The sequence below is a fragment of the Seriola lalandi genome, unplaced genomic scaffold (assembly GCF_002814215.2).
Source record: "Seriola lalandi dorsalis isolate HSWRI2012SDOR001 ecotype SW California unplaced genomic scaffold, Sedor1 jcf7180002054133, whole genome shotgun sequence".
NCBI classification, from domain to species: domain Eukaryota; kingdom Metazoa; phylum Chordata; class Actinopteri; order Carangiformes; family Carangidae; genus Seriola; species Seriola lalandi.
The window spans coordinates 543,072-561,648 of record NW_019524686.1 but is presented as its reverse complement, the minus strand read 5'-3'; the positions used below and the strand labels follow the sequence as shown (position 1 = coordinate 561,648).

The window sequence follows — 18,577 nt, the reverse complement described above, 5'->3', positions numbered from 1 at the left end:
TAATGAGAGCTTGGGGCAGATTAAAGAAAACAAAGTCAGTGACTGCTTTAAGCTGTTGGCTTTGATAAATTTTACTTTTTGTGAGCAGCAATTTCATTTCCCATTATTTTTGGTCTCGTTTTCTTCCTTTGTCTCCCATTCTTAAGACAATAATGCCTTAATTACATCCTACACCCCCTCTGTGATGGCTCATGTATGGGTTGCATTCTGGCCCAAAAACAGCAGCAATGCATTATGCAGAAATGGGCTCCACATTAGTGCCATCTCGTCATCATATTATAATAGCATTCCTCAGGCTGTTACTTACAAAATTATGTTTTAAGGATTCCATTAGGCTCATTTGTTTAATGTTCAATATATGAAGCCGGTGTCAGATTAATTTGTTCTTTTTAATGTGAAAACCTTCATAACACTCTGAACTTCACTGCTGAAATGATCATTTGCTTTCCAGTCTCTGTTTTTCCTTTTTCTTTTCTTCACAGTTATAGCGCTATTGATTTTATTCATTGTTCAGATGTTGATCACTTGCTGAATGAGTGAAAGAGTAAACTAGTCTTTGTGACTGTAGATTATAATGATACTGCTTTGGGATCCAAATGATATTTGTTATTCACTGACAGTGAAATAATGATTTTCTCAGCACTAAGATGCATTTAATATGTAACCTTGCCCAGGTTTTCAAATGAAATATTCCTTTCCGTGGAGAAGCTCAGGGGCTTCTCTGAATTCATTTCTCAGTGTTCCTGCCCATATGATTGCTCTTGATCTGTCATGGATTCGTTCATGTCATGAGGCTATGGCCAGCACACATTTTGAACCTCTTCTCATTTGAAGTCAGCCGACAGTTAACTGACAGTTATTTCTTCTGCTTTTTTATTTAAAAAAAGGTGCGAGTTTGTTCCCAGAGCTCAGGTCCAAGCTCCGTATGCCAGTCATCTGCCTGCTCTTCCTTTTAATTAAAAAAAGACTGTGAAGGAGATGTTAGGCGTTACATGAGGCATCACCGCACTCTGTGTGTTTTTCAGGAATCCAGACATAGATGTAGAGAGAATTCGCCTGAAGGCAGCCAGCTCCTCTCCTCTGTGTGTGTGAAAAGCATATGCTGTTTTTCTTTTACTCTTTTCTTGGACAGCACAGGTCTGTGTGTAGCTACCTGACTGTAAACATGTCGACTGTTTGGTGACAGTCAGCATCTTCTCAGTTAAGTAGCACTCAATACAATCCACTCCAGGGTGAAATGACTAAGTAGCACTTTAAGGGGCACTCCCATTGATCATCTTTGTCCCTTGATAGATATGTAGCTTTTAACCCTTTACAGCTACGTTACCCATCCATTCACTGTCTGGTCTGGATCACACAAATATTGATCTGTAAAGAATGGAGAGATGAGGAGGCGGTCAATGGCAGCAAGAAGTGAAATTGACATTTCACAAGGGTAAAGTGAAAGACAGGATGAGCCTCATGAAGCTTCATTTTCCAACAGCACTTTTCCAGCCACATCCAGACGAATTTAGAGGGAGTGGATGAAGGTGAGGTGATGATAGCCTGCTTGAATATATCACAAAACATCCTTCCAATTGTCCTTTATTTCTGGTGAGAATTTTAAACCCTGAGATCCCTCTCTGCACAAGTTTGACAAAGTACCACCGATGGTATCTACAGCTTGGCTAGTATTTGTTGCAAGATTATTGTACTGGATTGCAGTGTATAGGTGTAAATACAGTGTCCATTCCCACTATTTTCGGCTCGTTCTGAAAGTTAAAAGTTCATGGATTTGTTCATGGATTTTTTTTCTCAAGCACATTCAGTAGTATTATAAAGTACAGCACAGGGACAGTGGGCCTTTATTAAAAAATGAGCAGGACTAAGTCTACTGCCATGTTAGCATCTCTGTGAGGCTATAGCCCTCATTGTGAAGAAAACCAAACTGTTTGAATGAAAAACATTTACATCTACACCAAATTGCATTTCAGTCCTTTGAAAACTTGTCGAGACATTTCATAGTGAACTACCATTGTCAACTACTGGTTGCACTAGAGGGATAAAAGTCACAAAAGTCAGCAGGATTCATCCTCTGAGGTCCATGAATGCCTGTACCAAGTTTCATGGTGAACCACCAAGTTGTTGATATGTTTGCTGAGTGCTGGACCAGCTGATCCTTGAGCCTCACTGCTAGTGTGGCTAAAAACTTTCAAAACACCATTCGCTTTTTCTCATTTCAATCGGTAGACCCTCAATTTACCTGATGAAGGTTTCCAGCCAAAATGAAGTGATTAAATAAAGGGAGCGAGAGCGCCCAACAGTGTGCAGGATCTCCAATTCACTTTCGAAAATAAAAAAACAAAAGGGCAGAGCACCAAAGCTAGACGACGAGCTCTGGTGAAGGAGGATGATAGATAGCGATATGAGAAAGGCTTGAGTGGGTATGTACAGTAAAGGAAGCAGCGTGTTTCAGAGGGAAACGCTAGAGACAGGAAAAGAGACGTGCTGAAAGTGAGAGCAAAGGGTGAGACGGAGAGAAACGCGACAGAATGCATGGGGGGAGATGAGCTTTGTCTGGTGAGCGTCTTTATCTGATAGTGTTAATCTTGTCCTCCGTTTGCAGCGTTGTCATGCACCAGCACTTTTAACTAGCTCTGATAATGGAAAGAACAGCATCAAACTCATTAATTGAATTAGCTCTCTCTTTATCTCCACATCTGCCTGTGTCCGCTCGCCCCTAAAAACACTTCACCGACAACTATTCTTCAGCTAATTGACTCGGAGCATCTCCAGCACAGCCCTGTTTCACCTTCCTAATTTATTGAACCAGCTCCCAGCCTGGTTCACTTGTCATTGGCTACCATCTAATTTAATTTTACCCCGAGGTGATGGAGATTATTTTGTTTTTGAGCAAGAGGAATAGAGTGGGAGGGAGAGAACATAAAGCAAGCCCAACAGCTTGCGTGTTTATTTCATAACTGGATTTAGCTGCAGGTGTTTGAGAATTAAGGGACACGGGCCAGCTAAAGTAGCTCAATGTGATTTAGCCAATTTCAGCTGCTGTCAGTAAATTGAATTCAGCTAAACTACCTTTTTGAAATTAATTTGGAAAATATGCTAAACCATGAGTTATTGCACGTTTCACATTTATCTAACTAACCAACAGACCAATTTGTGAGCTAAGGGGCTTTTTCTTTCACTGGTTTCAAGCTTTTCAGCGGGATTAGTTAATGACGCCTCAGAACCTGGGTGCAGGTTATATATGAATGTACTGTGACTCGTCTGTATTGCAGCTTTTCTCCATGTGGCTCTCCCTTTGCAGTGGCCACTCTATGATGGAGGAACCAAAGGTGGTTCCTTTGTGGCGCAGCTGATATCAGAGCAATTGTTCTCGCTTTCATTTATCTCTGCTAAAGGTTAGCTTTGTCCACTAGCCCACTCGCTCCCAATGAGTTAACATTATATCAGATGTAGACACAGACTAAGGTGTGTGTACGTGTCATGTATGTGTGGATGTTGGTGTGTGATTAGCTCCTCTCAGTTCTGAGTCTCCATCTGCAGTAATGATTTGTTATCACCTGGATGCCAGTACAGAGAACCATTTTCTTCCTGTTCCTTCTCATTTCCATTATTGTGTTTTTTAACTTAAAGCTAAGTGGGGGGAAGTAACATAAAATAAATCTTTTTCTTATTCTTTGTAATATAAAACCAGAACAGGCAGAAAATGCCAGAGCTGACTACAAGCTGTTATTCTAGCGTCTTAATCAAGCCATCTTTTCAACTCCTCCTCTCTCGACTGTTTTCCTCCATCCCCATCTGTACTTTTTGATCCACCCTGATACAACACCTGTCTAATCTGCCTGGTGGGCCAGTGTAAACTACCGCCGCTCTCTGCTCAAACACCTTTAACACCAAGCCATCCTTCCATGCCTGTGCTCACCAACTCAACCCTGCTCAACTTGATTTAAACACCCTTCATACAAATATGCTAAAAGGGCTTCACAGAGGAAGTTTGAAACAGCACTGAAAAAAAAGCTAAAAAGAAAAATAGACAAGAATGAATAGAATTTTGCAAGATTGAGAAATTCCAGCAATAAAATGTTAGAAATAAATAAAAGTCAGTGAAATAGATAAACACAAGGGATAAGCTGTTGGGGAAACTACTTTGAATGCATCGCTTCGCAAATTACTAACACATTGGAAGAAGTTGTATAGCAAAGCTATCTTAGGGAGAAGTCTAGTTTGGTAAACTAAAGCTACTTAAAAAAGTAATTCAAACTACTTTGTGGAAAAAAAAGACGAAATTGACATGTATGGACATGGTGACATGGTGACTCTTCCTCTGGCTGAGATTCAAGTTTATCCGTGATGACGTTGTTGCTGTGATGAGCATTGAGCATCACCCTTGGCTTTGGCACATGCACTAGATACGTGAGGTGTGCGGTGGTGACTGTCTTTTCAACAGTTTTTTGTTTTGTTTCTTTGTTGCTTTTTCTTTGGCAGTCAATGGTTGTCAACAGATGAAGGGAGAGTTTGTAAGGGCTACATAAAACTTTGAGCCACTTCAGGTGTTTTCTCTTCACAGTTCAGCATTAACCCGGGGCATGGTCACAGTCACACTAAAATCAATGTAATAATTCAATGCATCAATGGTCGGCTAGAGCGACATCTCTAATTGATGACATTTCAACTTTTAGCCCCTTACTAACTATCAGTTCTAAAGCACGGCCATGATTGTGGTCCATAGACATCTTCTAGGTCTTCTGATAGATTAATAAAACCAATGGCTCTTTTGTCATGTATGTTGTCTTTATGTAAGTTAAAACAACCAACAATAACAATCTTAACATAATTTGCCAAAGGAATAGAGCAAAACTCTGAGAAATCAGTTAAAATGCATTCTCTATATATAGTAACTGTTAGCATGGGTGACTGGCAATTGAAAAGTAGTGAGATATTCAAAAGAGGTAAAAACATCAAAGGAGACATGTCTGCACTTAAAAGGCAATAGGAGCAATGGCAGCTAACCCACCTCCCTTTTTCCCCATCTAAAAGGGTGGAAGTCATAGACTGAGGGGGGCGTTTCTACGTGAACAGCATGTGCATCGCAGTTCAGCCAAGTTTCAGATAAAAACATAACCACAAAAGACCTTTACATGACATTGCCTTCTCCAGCATCCTTACAAACACACCGCCCTCTTGTTTGTTCTTCCTCTTCTTCAGTCTCAAGTCTTTTTTCATCTTCACTTATTGTCATGGGAACCAAGAGAGCCCCATTTCGGCGTGTCAAGTAAGAAACATGTTTTTGAAAGACAGCATGTAATGCATCATTGCTGTAATTTTACCCTTTTTGTGAATGCTATCCGGTCATTATCATTATAGGGTCCAATGAAATTGGGTGCAGTTATTTTCTCAGAGAGGTGTGCTGCTTCCTGTTTTTCATTTGTTTTCAAGTACAGCACAAATCTGTCCTGCCCCAGTTTTGTGTGTACTAAACTGCAGGTATATAATACTTATTTTTCAATATATAATCAAAAACTCTTATATATGCATTTGTCACAACTTGTCTCCAGTACCTTTCTGTATACCTGTGTGAGCCTCTAAGACTCACTCTGCCAGACACACTCAAATTTTATCATCATAAAAATGGCTACCTTTGCCTTTTAGAACTGAAGTTAATGTCATACTGACTGCATGTCTACAAATGGCTGCTGGATGTATTTCTTACTCTCTAACTCTTAACGCGGTCCCAAAGAGTACAGTACGATCAGGAATCACTTTTTTTCCCATTTAGTTTTGTCTTGATACTGAACAGTATCGTGGACAGAACAGATTTCAGGCTCTACTTAAGGTTGATCAACAATGTCTTTTTAGGCTCTAGAGATGGCAACGTCGGCCTGTCTGTTTGTCAGCCCACTACCTTGTTCCAGACTGAAAAATCTCAACGACTGTAGGATGGTTTGCCTTGAAATGTGGTACATAGCGCCCAGAAGATGAATCCTAATCACTTAGGTGATCTCTGACTTTTCCCAGCTGCACCATTAGGTTTAAATTTGAGGTTTGCAATGAAATGTCTCAACAACTATTGGATGGAATGCCATGAAAGACTTTGATACATCCCTCGGGATTACTGGTAATCCCTTTGGTGACCCCTTAACTTTTCATCTTGCACCATCCTCAAGTCAAAATATAATTTTCCCCAACATTTTGGACAAAATAGGCTACCAGCTAATTTAAAACTAGGCTCAGATATACTTTATGTTTAGCACTAATTAGCAAATGTAAGCATGCAAACTAAGAACATGGTAAAAATTATAATTACTTTTTCTACTATACTAATTTACTACGATAACTGCTAACCAACATGTAAGCATTTTGACTGCGAGTAGCCTATATTAGCATGCTGACAGTCGCATTTAGCTGAAAGCACTACTGTCCCTGTGCAGCCTCACAGAGCCACTAGCATGGCTGTAGACTTAGTCTTAGTCTTCTTTTAACTTTTTACAGCATTCTAATTGTGTAGAATTTGGATTTGATTTTATTGGTAATGTATTGTTACTTTATTATTGTTATCTTGAAACACTGGTAGTTTAAAGTCTTCACTGTATAGTGTTTAAAATGTTGTTACTGGCACAAAATGCCCAGTCTCACACAGTATTCCAAGTTATTCAGAATTGTTTGTATGCCATGTAATTTCCTGCTGTGTAAAGTACATTAATATTAATGTTCTTGGGGCATTTCATTCAGCGAGCAAGAGGCATGTCAGTGCAAGGTGTGTTGACATGTTATTTGGGCAGTGGCCATCCAGGGGTGTGATTTCTGAGCATCAATCAGGAGGAGCCTCATCTCATCTGTAAATACTCATCCCACTGATGCAGGGTTTCATGGAATTAATGAGGCAGCTTCATGTGCTGATGCATGTGAAAGGGGGCGCTCCCTTCAGATTGCTTTCCTTTATTGCCTCCCCCACCCGCACCCCCCTCGTCCTCCCTCACCAGAAATCATATTAGCCAAACCAATCTCATTTACAAAATGCCATTTGTTAATTTAGCCCCCTCGCTTGTTGGTTACAGCTCGGGTTTCTGTGTCAAGTTGCACATGAGTGTGAGAGAAATACAGCAAGTATGGAACATGAGAAAGAAAGAAAGAAAGAAAGAAAGAAAGAAAGAAAGAAATTAATCAATCAATATTGATCAATCCATCAAACGACTAGTTAATTTATTGATTAATTGATTAATTATTTACTCTATGAAATGCCAAATATAATAACTAAACAACCCCAGAAGCCAAAGAGATTTTCTGAAATTGCTCACTTCCTCTGACCAGCGGATTAAACACAAAAATTTCTTCTTTTTCAAAAATGATCAGTTTTTCTTAATTGAATGAATGAAACAATCATTGTTCAATAAACTGAGCACTAATGCAAGCACAAAAACTTTTCACAACTAATTTGCAAAAGAGCAGAAAAGGGAGAGCGAGAAGCAGCTGCCCTGCATCATCATGGGGTCCGAAAGCATTCCAACCCTCAAATTGGAATTTGATGTTTGAGCAATGCATCATAAAGTATACTCTAAGGGTTTAGTCGCCGTTTGCTGATTGTTGCTACCCCCGTAGTCCACTGTCAGTGCTGAATCTGCTTGTGAGTCTGTAGTTATTACCGTGCCGTGGCTAAGGTGACAACTGGGAAACAGGAGGGCAGACGGCAATCAGTCATCTCCTCCTAGTTATTGTCTGCATCTTCCACACCAGCGGCCTTTATCTTTGCTCGTCAGGAGCAGCAACCAACACGAGGCCAGTTATTACTGCCCCTGCGGCCGGGATAAGATCAAAGAGGACCAGTTGAACATGGAAGATGAAATGACTGTGCTCTTCTAAGGACTGCTGCATGGTTTGTCATGTCATTATCCCCCCCGTTAATGCTCAGTTTTTTTTTTTTTTTCATCTTCAAGTCTTTCGCAGTCTCAGAACGAGGACGGTCTCCAATTATTTTGATGTGGGGAGAAATTACCCAGCATTCACGCTTTACTGAATAGAAACGTTTCTTTCTCCTCACCTTTTTTGTGCTCTAGGTGTTTTACTTTAGATCTGCATTTTCTTGCCATCTCCCTTCCTTCTTTCCCCCCCCCCACATAAAATATTCTGCCCCATTTGTACCAATGGTTTGAACGAGAGCGATTTGTCATGTTGGAAAAGGAAGTGGTGAAAGCAGCTCATGTGCTTCTTGGTAATTTCATCTGACAGAGGAGAGGGAGAGCAACAGTGTAGTCAGTCTACTCTGACTTCAGGAGGAGGAGGAGGAAGAGGTCATGGTTCTGCGGCACCTGTACAGCCACCCACAGACTGTGACCATGAGTGATGGAAGTGATACAAGGACGAAAAGGGTGGGGCAGGGGCAGAGGTGGCATGGAGGCAGGAGTGATTAGAGTCCTTTAAAACCCCAGGTGTGGGGGAAGATGACTAAAACCTGTCTGAAATGGAGCTTGCTGCCTTTTGTGTTGCTTCTAATGTTGGGATATTACACGATGTACAAAAAGACATGTTATGTAAGGCTACCCCTTCATTCAATATGTACACTCACTGTGATAACCAAACTTTCACAGAGGTTAATTTGAGCTTGCTACCCCCTGACTCTGATTGTTTCAGCTCAGCCAACATGCCATCTGTTGTGCTAATGTTATGTTTCATCACAGCTAATGAAATAATTTGGCTTGTACCTGCCAGACTCACTTTCCTGAAGCAAAATTTTGAAAACATTTTAATCTTCTTCACTTGATTATTATATACTGTATGTACCGTTCAAAATGGATAAGATCCAGTAGAAAAGATTTATTTCGTCAACCAGGAAAAGTCTAGTTTTCTCAAGACTTAGCAACTACTAACTCTTTTTATCTGCTGTTTTTGCTCCAGTTTTGTGCTTCTACATTATTAAAGCACGTTTTTGATGAATCTGTTAGTATCGTCCAATGTGATGTTTTGTTCAGCACCTAGTTGAGTGTCTGTGAGCGTGAGAGGGAGACCATGAGTGTTTGTTTTGTGACCTCTGCGAGACACAATTAAAGCACCGTCTCATTTAATTCCTTTCTTTTGACATGTTTTGTGTGCATCAGAGAAGAAGAAAGACGAGTAAAAGAGGCCACGTGTGTTATTGAGGCTCTAAAACTAAATTTGTGAGCTTTTCTGGCAACACTCCAAGTATCATCTGATTTAATTTTAGTTCTTCTTTCTAACCTGTGCACATGTGCACGCATGTGTGTGTGTTTCAGGGTCAAGCTGAAGGATGGCGTGGCGTTCCTTGGAGCCAGAGCCAGTAACCCTGTTGTGTGGACGGTGAGCCAGGATGTCAGAAGTGAAGGTCACAGAATTGTCACCCTCCACTGTCGGAAGAAGGAGAACAGTTTTAGTCAAAGGTACGTCTGACTCCCTCCTTCTGGGGAATTAATCAGCGTTGGAATGAAATATGAAGTGAGCACCCTGCTGAACAACCAGATAGCAAAGGCACACTTGTTCATTTCTTGGGCAGCTGTCAGTGGAGAGTGATTGCAAAGATTGAGGATGAAAGAGGACATGACTCAGCATCTGATCCACTCACTCCCTGGCACTGCCATTCACACAAGTCTTCAGTCAGTACAAAGTGCAGTCAATAAAATGTATTGTTCAAGGAACAAAGTGTTACCGTTTTGCTTGCATATGTCTGGTAATAGTCTATATTTTTCTTACTGCCACCAAATAAGAGGCCTGATACAGCTTATTCTTTTGTGCTGTACAGTAGTACTGTTGCCTTAAAACACATCATGGAGTCACACTGGTGCACTGGGTGACCTGCTCTTTCATTGCATTGAACATGAGCATACAGTACACCACATTCACCTTGCTGCTGTTGCAAATGCATGCCTGAAAAGAGTCCAACAAAAGCACTATTCCCTCCTGTTTGAGTCATGTTTGATAGAAACTAAGTCCAGCTGTTTTAGAAAAAATGATTTCACCTTTTTCTAAAAGCAGGGGAAAAAGACATATTCCGTGACAAAACAGCAGTACTATAAAACCTCATCCGTGTTACATCAGATCTGATTGAAATTGTTGCTGTAATGTAAAATAAGCAGAAATCAAAGTAACTTTTCATAACTGTAATCATGCCCCAATCATCTTAAATTACTCATTTTAAGTTACCTACCAACCAGACAACTGACCAGCGAAAGTGCAAAGAAGAGTCTGAAATGTCACCAGTGGTAGTTCTTTTAGGAGAGCGGCAGTCAGATAAAATGTGTTCCCCCAAATAGCAAGCTCTCAGGTCTTAAATTACCTGACTGGTGGTTATGCATGTTTTATCCTATTAAGTACAAGTCATGTATACTTAGCTGCAGAACATTTTTCAAAGCGCACCATATCTTTTAAGACTGATTCCCTACCTTCTACACAACCATTAATTTCACTTCATTTCAGTGCAGCAAGAAAATCAACCAGCAGACACTTGACACTTCCCTGAGATGGGTGATCCATCACAGTGCATACCGCAGTGGGGTTTTATCATCATGTGATAACGCAGTTGGAAACTTTTTTCTAAACTGGTGATGTATTTAAAGATGCTTCAGCATCCGAGGACTCAGAGTTGTTATGCTAATAATCTGTGTCTATGTTGAGAAAAATCAAATCCAAAGACAAGAAAAGTTGATATGGATATTATGAAAAGAATATGATCATGAACATGAACATGAGTCTGGTTGTTTGTTACATCAAAGAGGCTGTTATTCAATAGCTGACACTCAAAACTGTGTTGACAGTGAGGCTTTGAATGTAGCAACAGGAATCTGAAACAAGTCCAATCCCGTAACTCAGTATAAAAGTTGACATAAAAATTGAGACAATTCTTTACTATGAACCATTAAACATCAAAGCAAGTTGTTTTTCATACCAGACAGAAATTAAATATCTACAAAAAAAAAAAGGCAAGAAATCTTCTCCATCTAAAGCCTGGGGTGCAGTACGATTTGAAAAGGGTTGGCAGTAATGTGAGGCACAGAGTACACCTAATATGCACTGTAGTTTATGGGCTAAAATAGCAAAGCCAGCTAGTCATCCTTTGAGTGGGACTTAGGGAAGGAAGCATAGTGTAATGTATTAAAAGTTTGAGACACTTACATAAAACCATTATGTGGATAATTTGATCATTTCCAGCTCTGGTGTTGTTGAATCAGAAATTTAAAAAGCTCAATGTTGTCAGAGCCTGAGAAAATCTGCAACTACCTAATAATGACAAAGGAATTTAAAGCGTGTACAGTGTGTGTGCTCATGTGTGCATGATTGCTGCTTACATGACAGTGTGTCAATTAATGAATAATAACTGTGTGTTGTGTGGTGTGGTGTGGTGTGGTGTTGTGTGTGTACAGTATTTGACATTCAACTCAACAGCTAAACGGTTTCAGGCGAAGACAGAGTAGCCGCACACAGGAAGTGACACACCCTGGCTGGGCTGTTATTTCCTACCGGGTGTCAAGGTGACGACAGTGATGAATGACGAGTCATCTATCATTTACATGCATCTCTTTCACAGCCCCGCTGAGGAGAGAAGACTCTGAATTATACAGGGCCACTCAAATCAAGGTCATACATGTTGAATCTGGTATTATACTCCGCAGGTCTGCGTTCGACAAAAGACCACCTTGAAGTATTGAAATGATAATGCAACACCTGCCGTGACCCTGTGTTTTGAGGTTTCTTGAGCTTTCATCGGTTTCTGCTTTTGATTTACGAACCAGAACAAAAGGAGCTTTCCTGATTCTTACTTGTCCAGTAAAACTGTTTGTTGAATCAGTTGCTTGAGAGGAATAAGCCGTAGCAGTTGCAAAATCCATCTTCACTTATGAGACCAAAACAAAGAGTTGGGCGAGGAGCCCAGTCTCATCATCTATGGCTCTCCAACTGGTCTGGCCGGTGGGCTCTGTCGATTCTCTACAGATATTTTCCAGTGAATGTACAATAGAAAAGAATGAATAATGTAAAATATGGGCTTACTTGTCCTGAATTTTGTCTCAAGGCCTTGAAAGTAATTTCCCAAATTATTTTAATCTTTTATCACCATGGTACCTGCAAGGATTTCCTTTTTGACATACTTTCTTCTACTCACCAGTAATAGATCCATACTTGGGGAGTCGTTTTATTCAGCTGCTGTCCCGTGGGTACATTTTCCATCAGTCAGGTTAAGTACTAAAAGATCTTCATTAGCCAGAATTTGAATGGGGGTAATGGAAATATGTGGAGATGGAAGCCAAGGAGTTAGAAAAGATAGGTGCCCTAAAACATTAAATGTCTCCAAATGTCAACTGAAGTTCACTTTACCATCCATTAAACCAGCATCACTGCCAGGACCTGAAAGACAAACAGCAGGAGCTGAACGTGTCTCCTCTGGATCGTGGTAGAAAGATTTTACAGCCAAAGGTGTAACCGGCAGGTGGTGGACGCACTCAGACACGCTTGACGATTAAACTTCCAGCCGCCAATCAGGGGAGGGGAGTATCAACCATGGACACACACACTTAACAGTGACAGTTGTTTGTATGAAAACTGCACAAACACACAGATATATGTATACACAGATGTGTTAGCTACATTTTTTTGACCATGTGCTTAGAAGAAACTAGCAGCTGAGAGTTGATGTGTGCATAGAGTGGCAGTACAGAAGAGGAAAAGAGGTGACACCAAGTCAAGGAGGACAAGAAGCATGTGAAATGAAATTCATTTGACTGTCTTTTGTACAGTATATAAAAAATCCATACATGCTGGGTGTGCAGATAGTTAGAGTCATAACCATAGTGTCATAAGTCAAGTGCATGCTGCTTCAACAAGAAGGCTGGGATGTTCTGTTGCATTTACATCCTTTTTTTGTTTTTGCTACAAAGCAAATTGTGCAGATCAGCAGATTGTTGTTTTTTTGCAACCAGAATATCTTAATGGTTTAAAGTGGCTTTCAAGCCAATCTGTGGCAAGTTCATTGGGACCTTTTTCTATTTGTATTCAAGAACAAGAACTGTGCAATTTTGGCTGTGAATCTTTTTTCAAAGACTCTTCTTCAAGCCCTCGCCCTCATGTGAGAGTACTGGACTTCAGTTAGAATCAAAGAAGCATAAATCTTAATGTTGCTCATCAATCTGTAGATGTAACATGAGCAAATCTTCGAGATTATCATGTTGAATTTGTCTTCTTACATTACTCTGTTTAAGGTTGAGCTTATTTAGCTGACTTAAACATTTACAGCTTATTTTCAATTTTTTTTTTTTTTTTTTATTTATTTCTAAATTGAGGACATCTGGATGCAGAAAGCAACGATTGCAGAGTGGGAACTCAATGACATAGTGAGGTAGACCTGACCCTGACTTTACTGAAAATATCTCATCAAAACAGCTGCACACCTCTGTGTTTCAGTGTTATAACAGCAGAAAATAACTCCAAATAAAAGCTATTTGGCAGCATGTTTGGTGCACTAAGCGGCCATGACACACCACAGCCCCACTCTAAACAGATGGCATGTCTTCTCTTCCGAACAATACACTGAGCACAGTTTTATAAAACATCAAAGAAGACAACACGTACTCTAGTTATGCCTCTTATCAAAAGTCCATGTTGAGCAGATTTAGCCTCGGATAGGTTACTGTGTATACGTCTGTGCAGGTCTCCGGGCTGTAATAAAGCTGACTGATGCGAGATCAAAGTGGTATAATGGTCATCGAGACAATTCTGTCTGCTCTGTTACGAAGATGTATTAGGACACTTCAATGCTAAGAGCTGTCCTTCACCAGTCAGCCCTCACAGCTCTCTGATACCATGGAAGGAGAGACTTCTTTTCTTTATCATCAAGCTAATTCATATTCTTTTTTCGCCGCAAGTGCTATTCAACTCAAAATCCCCATCAGCTGTTGGCTTAATTAAGCATGGGAATGCAACACACACACACTTGGGAATCACACACACATTCACTCTGTGTCTGCACATGTTGATGTGAGTGCAGTGGGTGGGCCCTCCATGTAAATGGAGTTGTTGCTAAAGGATAATCACATTGCAAAATCAAAAAGAAAGTCATCAGCCATGCATGTCAGGTACTCGAGCTGCTTCTGGCTCCTTTATTTCTTTTTTTAATGGAAGCTAACACAATTTGGAGTTCCTGTTTGATTGAGGGGAAGAGTTGAGAAAAGGAAGCAAATGAAGGTTTTGTTACAGCAGCGGCAGCTCTGTGGCCCTGCACTCAGCGTGTCAACCAGTAGCTTGTCCAAATTGCAATGGGAGTTCGATTTGCAACCGCAGGATGTGAGGCACGGCATCTAACAACTAATTAAAGTAAACAGAATTTAATGGCCAACATTTCTTAATCTGCTCTCACTCTCTCAAATTAACACGTGCACAGGGAGACGTGCAGTAAAGCTTTTGACAAACACAAGCCTTTTTTCACTCTCCAACATTATTGGTTTTATCTATTTTCTTAAATCATATCTTTTGGGATTTGAATCTGTTCGAATTAATCTGCTAGATATTATCCATAATAATATTCTGATTTCATTCATTGATGGTCATTAGTATTTCACAATCATCAGTCCGAACTTAAAGATATTCAGTTCACTATCATAAATAACAAAGAAAAGCATTTCAGGATTTTTTTTTCCTTTAAAATGACTGAAACATTGAAAATACAATAGTTTCCAACTCATTTTTTACTGATTGATTAATCCACAAATTGACTAACCACTACAGCTCTAATATGAATGAATTAATTACCTTTGTGACTGTGAGGAAAACTCACCCGTGCTTCTCTCTTGTGAGCTCCCTACTTTTCCTCATCAATTTCATCATTTATTAGACAGGCAGCAGAATTCTATATTCAATATTATGAAAGCAGCCAAGCATAATAAAAAAATTACAAGACGCATAGGTTATGAGTGTCACGTACGCCCCCCTCTTTGCTTGCATGCTGAATTTTCTGCTGGATAATCAAACTGTAAGCTGCTGGCAAGAATGAAAGTTTAAAGTTTAGTGAGGGGGACTGATGGCGTGATGATGGCCTCATAGAAAAAGGTAAAAAAAAAAAAAAAATTCTCAGCACGTTAAGTTTGTTCATTCACAGCAGTTCATGGTTTGTTAAAATTATTTTATTTCCTGTGAAGATTTTATTGCAGTAATCTTATTCTGAGCAAGACTTTGTTTAATTAACCTTGTGCTCGTGTAGCCTCTCCACTAATGTGGCATCCTTTGATTGTGACTTGTGCCATGTTGAAAGTGTAACAAAAAAAACCATGAACTAATATTACCTTGACTTTTGCAGAAAAGATGCTTCATCAGACACAAGATGGAAAACTTCCATCACGTTTAATTACCTGCAGGTCTGAAAAATGGTATACTGTATATATACTTTGAAATATTCAATATGTGTTTTTCTTTCGGTAAATATTAAATGAGTGCCATCTGTCTGACGCACTGGCACACCCAGACAAACAAACTAGTGAACAAATAAACCCCCACCCCCCCACCCCGAGGAATTTTTTCACCTTCAAAGTCTATGGGATCATGAAACATGCCACCACAATCAATTTGTCTGCTGTTTCTAGAGAGGACTCCCGCTGTGAGCAAGTGGGAGTCAGGCTTACTCTACAAGACTGACAAGACAGCCTTCCAACAACTACACAATGATGCAAGCCATGAGGAGCAAAGTTCTCAGGGCTGCTTATCTAAAAACAACACCACCACAGAGTTGCATCTGAGTGACAACACAGCACAACAACAGATAACTGGAATTACATTTGAGCCAACAATATATGCTTTCCAGTACGTGTTTCATCATGTTTCCACTTATTGCAGCTGTCGTGAAATGTATTTTAGGGCTAGGATTCGAAAAAAAAAAAAAAATCTCACAGAGAAGTTACATGAAGAGTCTGAGACTTCTGCTGTGCCTTTGATGAGGAAAGTCTGCTCAGTGTGCAAGCCCCGGTGTGAAAATAGGTTAAAGATTCAAATTGTTTTCCAGCAGTAGGTGAAATCATGTTTTAAGCATCAGTGAAATCGAGGCTTGTCATTCTGCGTTTGCCCCAGCCATCTGCTGAGGGAGGTGACATGAGCTTCTCTGAGGGTCTTTCTGTGAAACAGAGGAAGCACGCATCAATGAGGGGAATGGAAACCCCACGCTCGTTTTAGACTGGGATGATTAGCATACTCTGCAGTGTGCCCGGGAAAGAAGAAAGACGCAATTCCCATATAAATAGTCCATAAAGATTCTAGTTAGATAAGATTGCCTCTGCTAAGCATTGTTATATCGCCATGCAACATTTCCTTCAAGTGCACCATACATCCTTTTTTATTGTTATGTGAAATTACCTGCTGAGGTGTGTAAATAGTTGTGTTCCTTGGGGGCTGGTCCATAACGCAACACTATCATTTATCAACTTTCAGCTGAAACACATAGTGATGATAGGATCTCGTCGTGTTGCTGCTGTCCAAATCAATGATTCTGAACAGGCTGGAATTAAAAAAGATATTGAACAGTTTTTCTTTTCAGGAATGGCAACGTTAGGCCTGTCAGTTGGTTGGTTGTTGTCATATTTCAACAATTATTGGGTGGACATTAATGCTCCCCAGACGAATGAAGCCCAATTACTTTTGCGATCCCTTGACTTTTCAGCTTGAGCGGTGGACAGTTTTGGCTTTGAATGACTGATTCAAGATATATCACACATTCTGATAAATAATGTTGTATTTGCATCTATAGTACAAAAAGCACTGTGGTTTACAATCTTATTTTTGATGAATGTTCAATTCAGGTCTTTTTAGGACAATATTAACTGCAAATAAAAAGATCAAGATAATTAATTTCTTTAACATGACTGGCGAATTGTTTCCCCTTGTTAGGCGACCTTTAGTGGTTGTAGTAATTACAATAGAGGGAAAGTACAGAGTTCGGTCATGTAGTTTAAGAGCGACAAAGTCTGTATCAGGAGGAGGTTTGAGGTCGGTTGGCAGCTCAACAAAACACAGGACTTTGACACATTGTTCGTTTCCCATTTGAAACCAATATTCATTTCTTTTATCCACGATCATTCCACAAGCTTAACAGCGTGTTTATTATTGTAACCAAGATGACGAAGGTCCTCTAACCATAAGAGATGACTTATTTTAACCCAAATCATGAACCTTAAACCTAAGCAAGACAGTTTTGTGTCTAAACCGAACCAAACTGAGACTGTTCCATGAGCTTTACAGCAGTTTACTATTGTACCATTGTTGATGAAGGTCCCGTACGTCTGCCAATCATAGGGACGCTATATCCTATGGGTCGTATCAGATGCTAGGGACAAACAACCTATACGGTCTTTCAGGTTGGAGGACTTGTTTTTTTTAACCTGAAAAGCAAAGCTGGCATTACATTTTTCAGTCCTCAGTAATGTCTGCAGGAATTCCTTTCAGGCTGCAAACATGACCGTACCACCCACTGCTGCTGCTTGTAGGGATCATTGCCCACAGCACAAGGTAATAACTGAAGTCAGCTAAGGGTATCAACATTTTTAGATCTTCTGATCTTTTTCAGATCTTCTCCCATCTGGAACTGTGGAAGCTGAACATGAAGAGAGTAATTTTCTTTCAGTAAGAAAATCAAGCTGAAGCATTACAACTCAAGGGAAAAACAGGATTGGTCCCTCTCGTCCCCAGAGGAAATTATGCCCTTGCACATCCTCGAATGTCCATAAGAATTAATTAAGCCCATGGATGGTGAGGGAAGTGAGGTCAGAAGCAGACTCAATGGAAATGTTTCAAAGGGATACTTATCTACGATGGCACAGCGATCTCCTCATTAACAATATACTAACTGCTGAGAGCGTCAGAATGTTAAATTATGTTTACGATGCGCACAATCAAACATTCGACTGATGACCAGGGCAGTCATTAGCTCCGGCACACTTTGTTGTCCTCCTTGTTCACACAAAGAATGAAGGCAAGTACACGAACAAACCTGCTCCTGTTGCAGCTGCTTGGTGGTAAAACACAAGCACATCAGGAGTGAAGCATCTGAACATTTACTTCAGTTTGCTAACATTTGCCATATTGACATATATATATATATTGATACCAGAAAAGATTTGTGTAAATGTAGTGATAATAATTTCAAACATATCAACCTCGGATAAAAGGCGGAAAAAGAAAAAACATCTTTTTAATTCATCCAGCTGGGGTTTTGCAGCTAGAGCCTTTACCTGAACAACAATCTACAAATAGATGGAGGGGTGTCGGTCCCTTTGTTACATGCTGTGTTCAATCACAAATAGGTTACCTGGGGCCCCGGGAGTGTGAACAGCCCACTCTGCGCCATATATGGAAGCTGTGCTGCATTCATGATCTCATTATGGATGTCTAAGTGGCTCTGAAACAGCATGTACATTTTAACCCAATTTGATTGATTGTTCTCTCGATATGGTAATAATAGCCTGAAGCCTTGTATGGGGTGCAATCTTTTTCCTGCTCTCATCACTTCTTCGCCCCATCTCCATGACAGGTGCTCTCACTCTCTCCAACCCTCCATATGAAACGCAAGGCAGTTATTATGAGGCTTCTCTTATGGAAATCCTGT

At 40.2% G+C, this 18,577-nt stretch overlaps 1 protein-coding gene across 1 annotated transcript in view; it reads left to right on the top strand.

The window, feature by feature from the left end:
• The window catches only part of LOC111652970 (transmembrane protein 132C), a 94,394-nt gene that overhangs the window by 24,427 nt on the left and 51,390 nt on the right, over positions 1-18,577 (top strand). Inside the window, exon 3 of the mRNA XM_023403390.2 lies at positions 9,246-9,389. Coding sequence (XP_023259158.1) covers positions 9,246-9,389 — 144 coding nt within the window. The remainder of the gene's footprint in view (positions 1-9,245; positions 9,390-18,577) is intronic.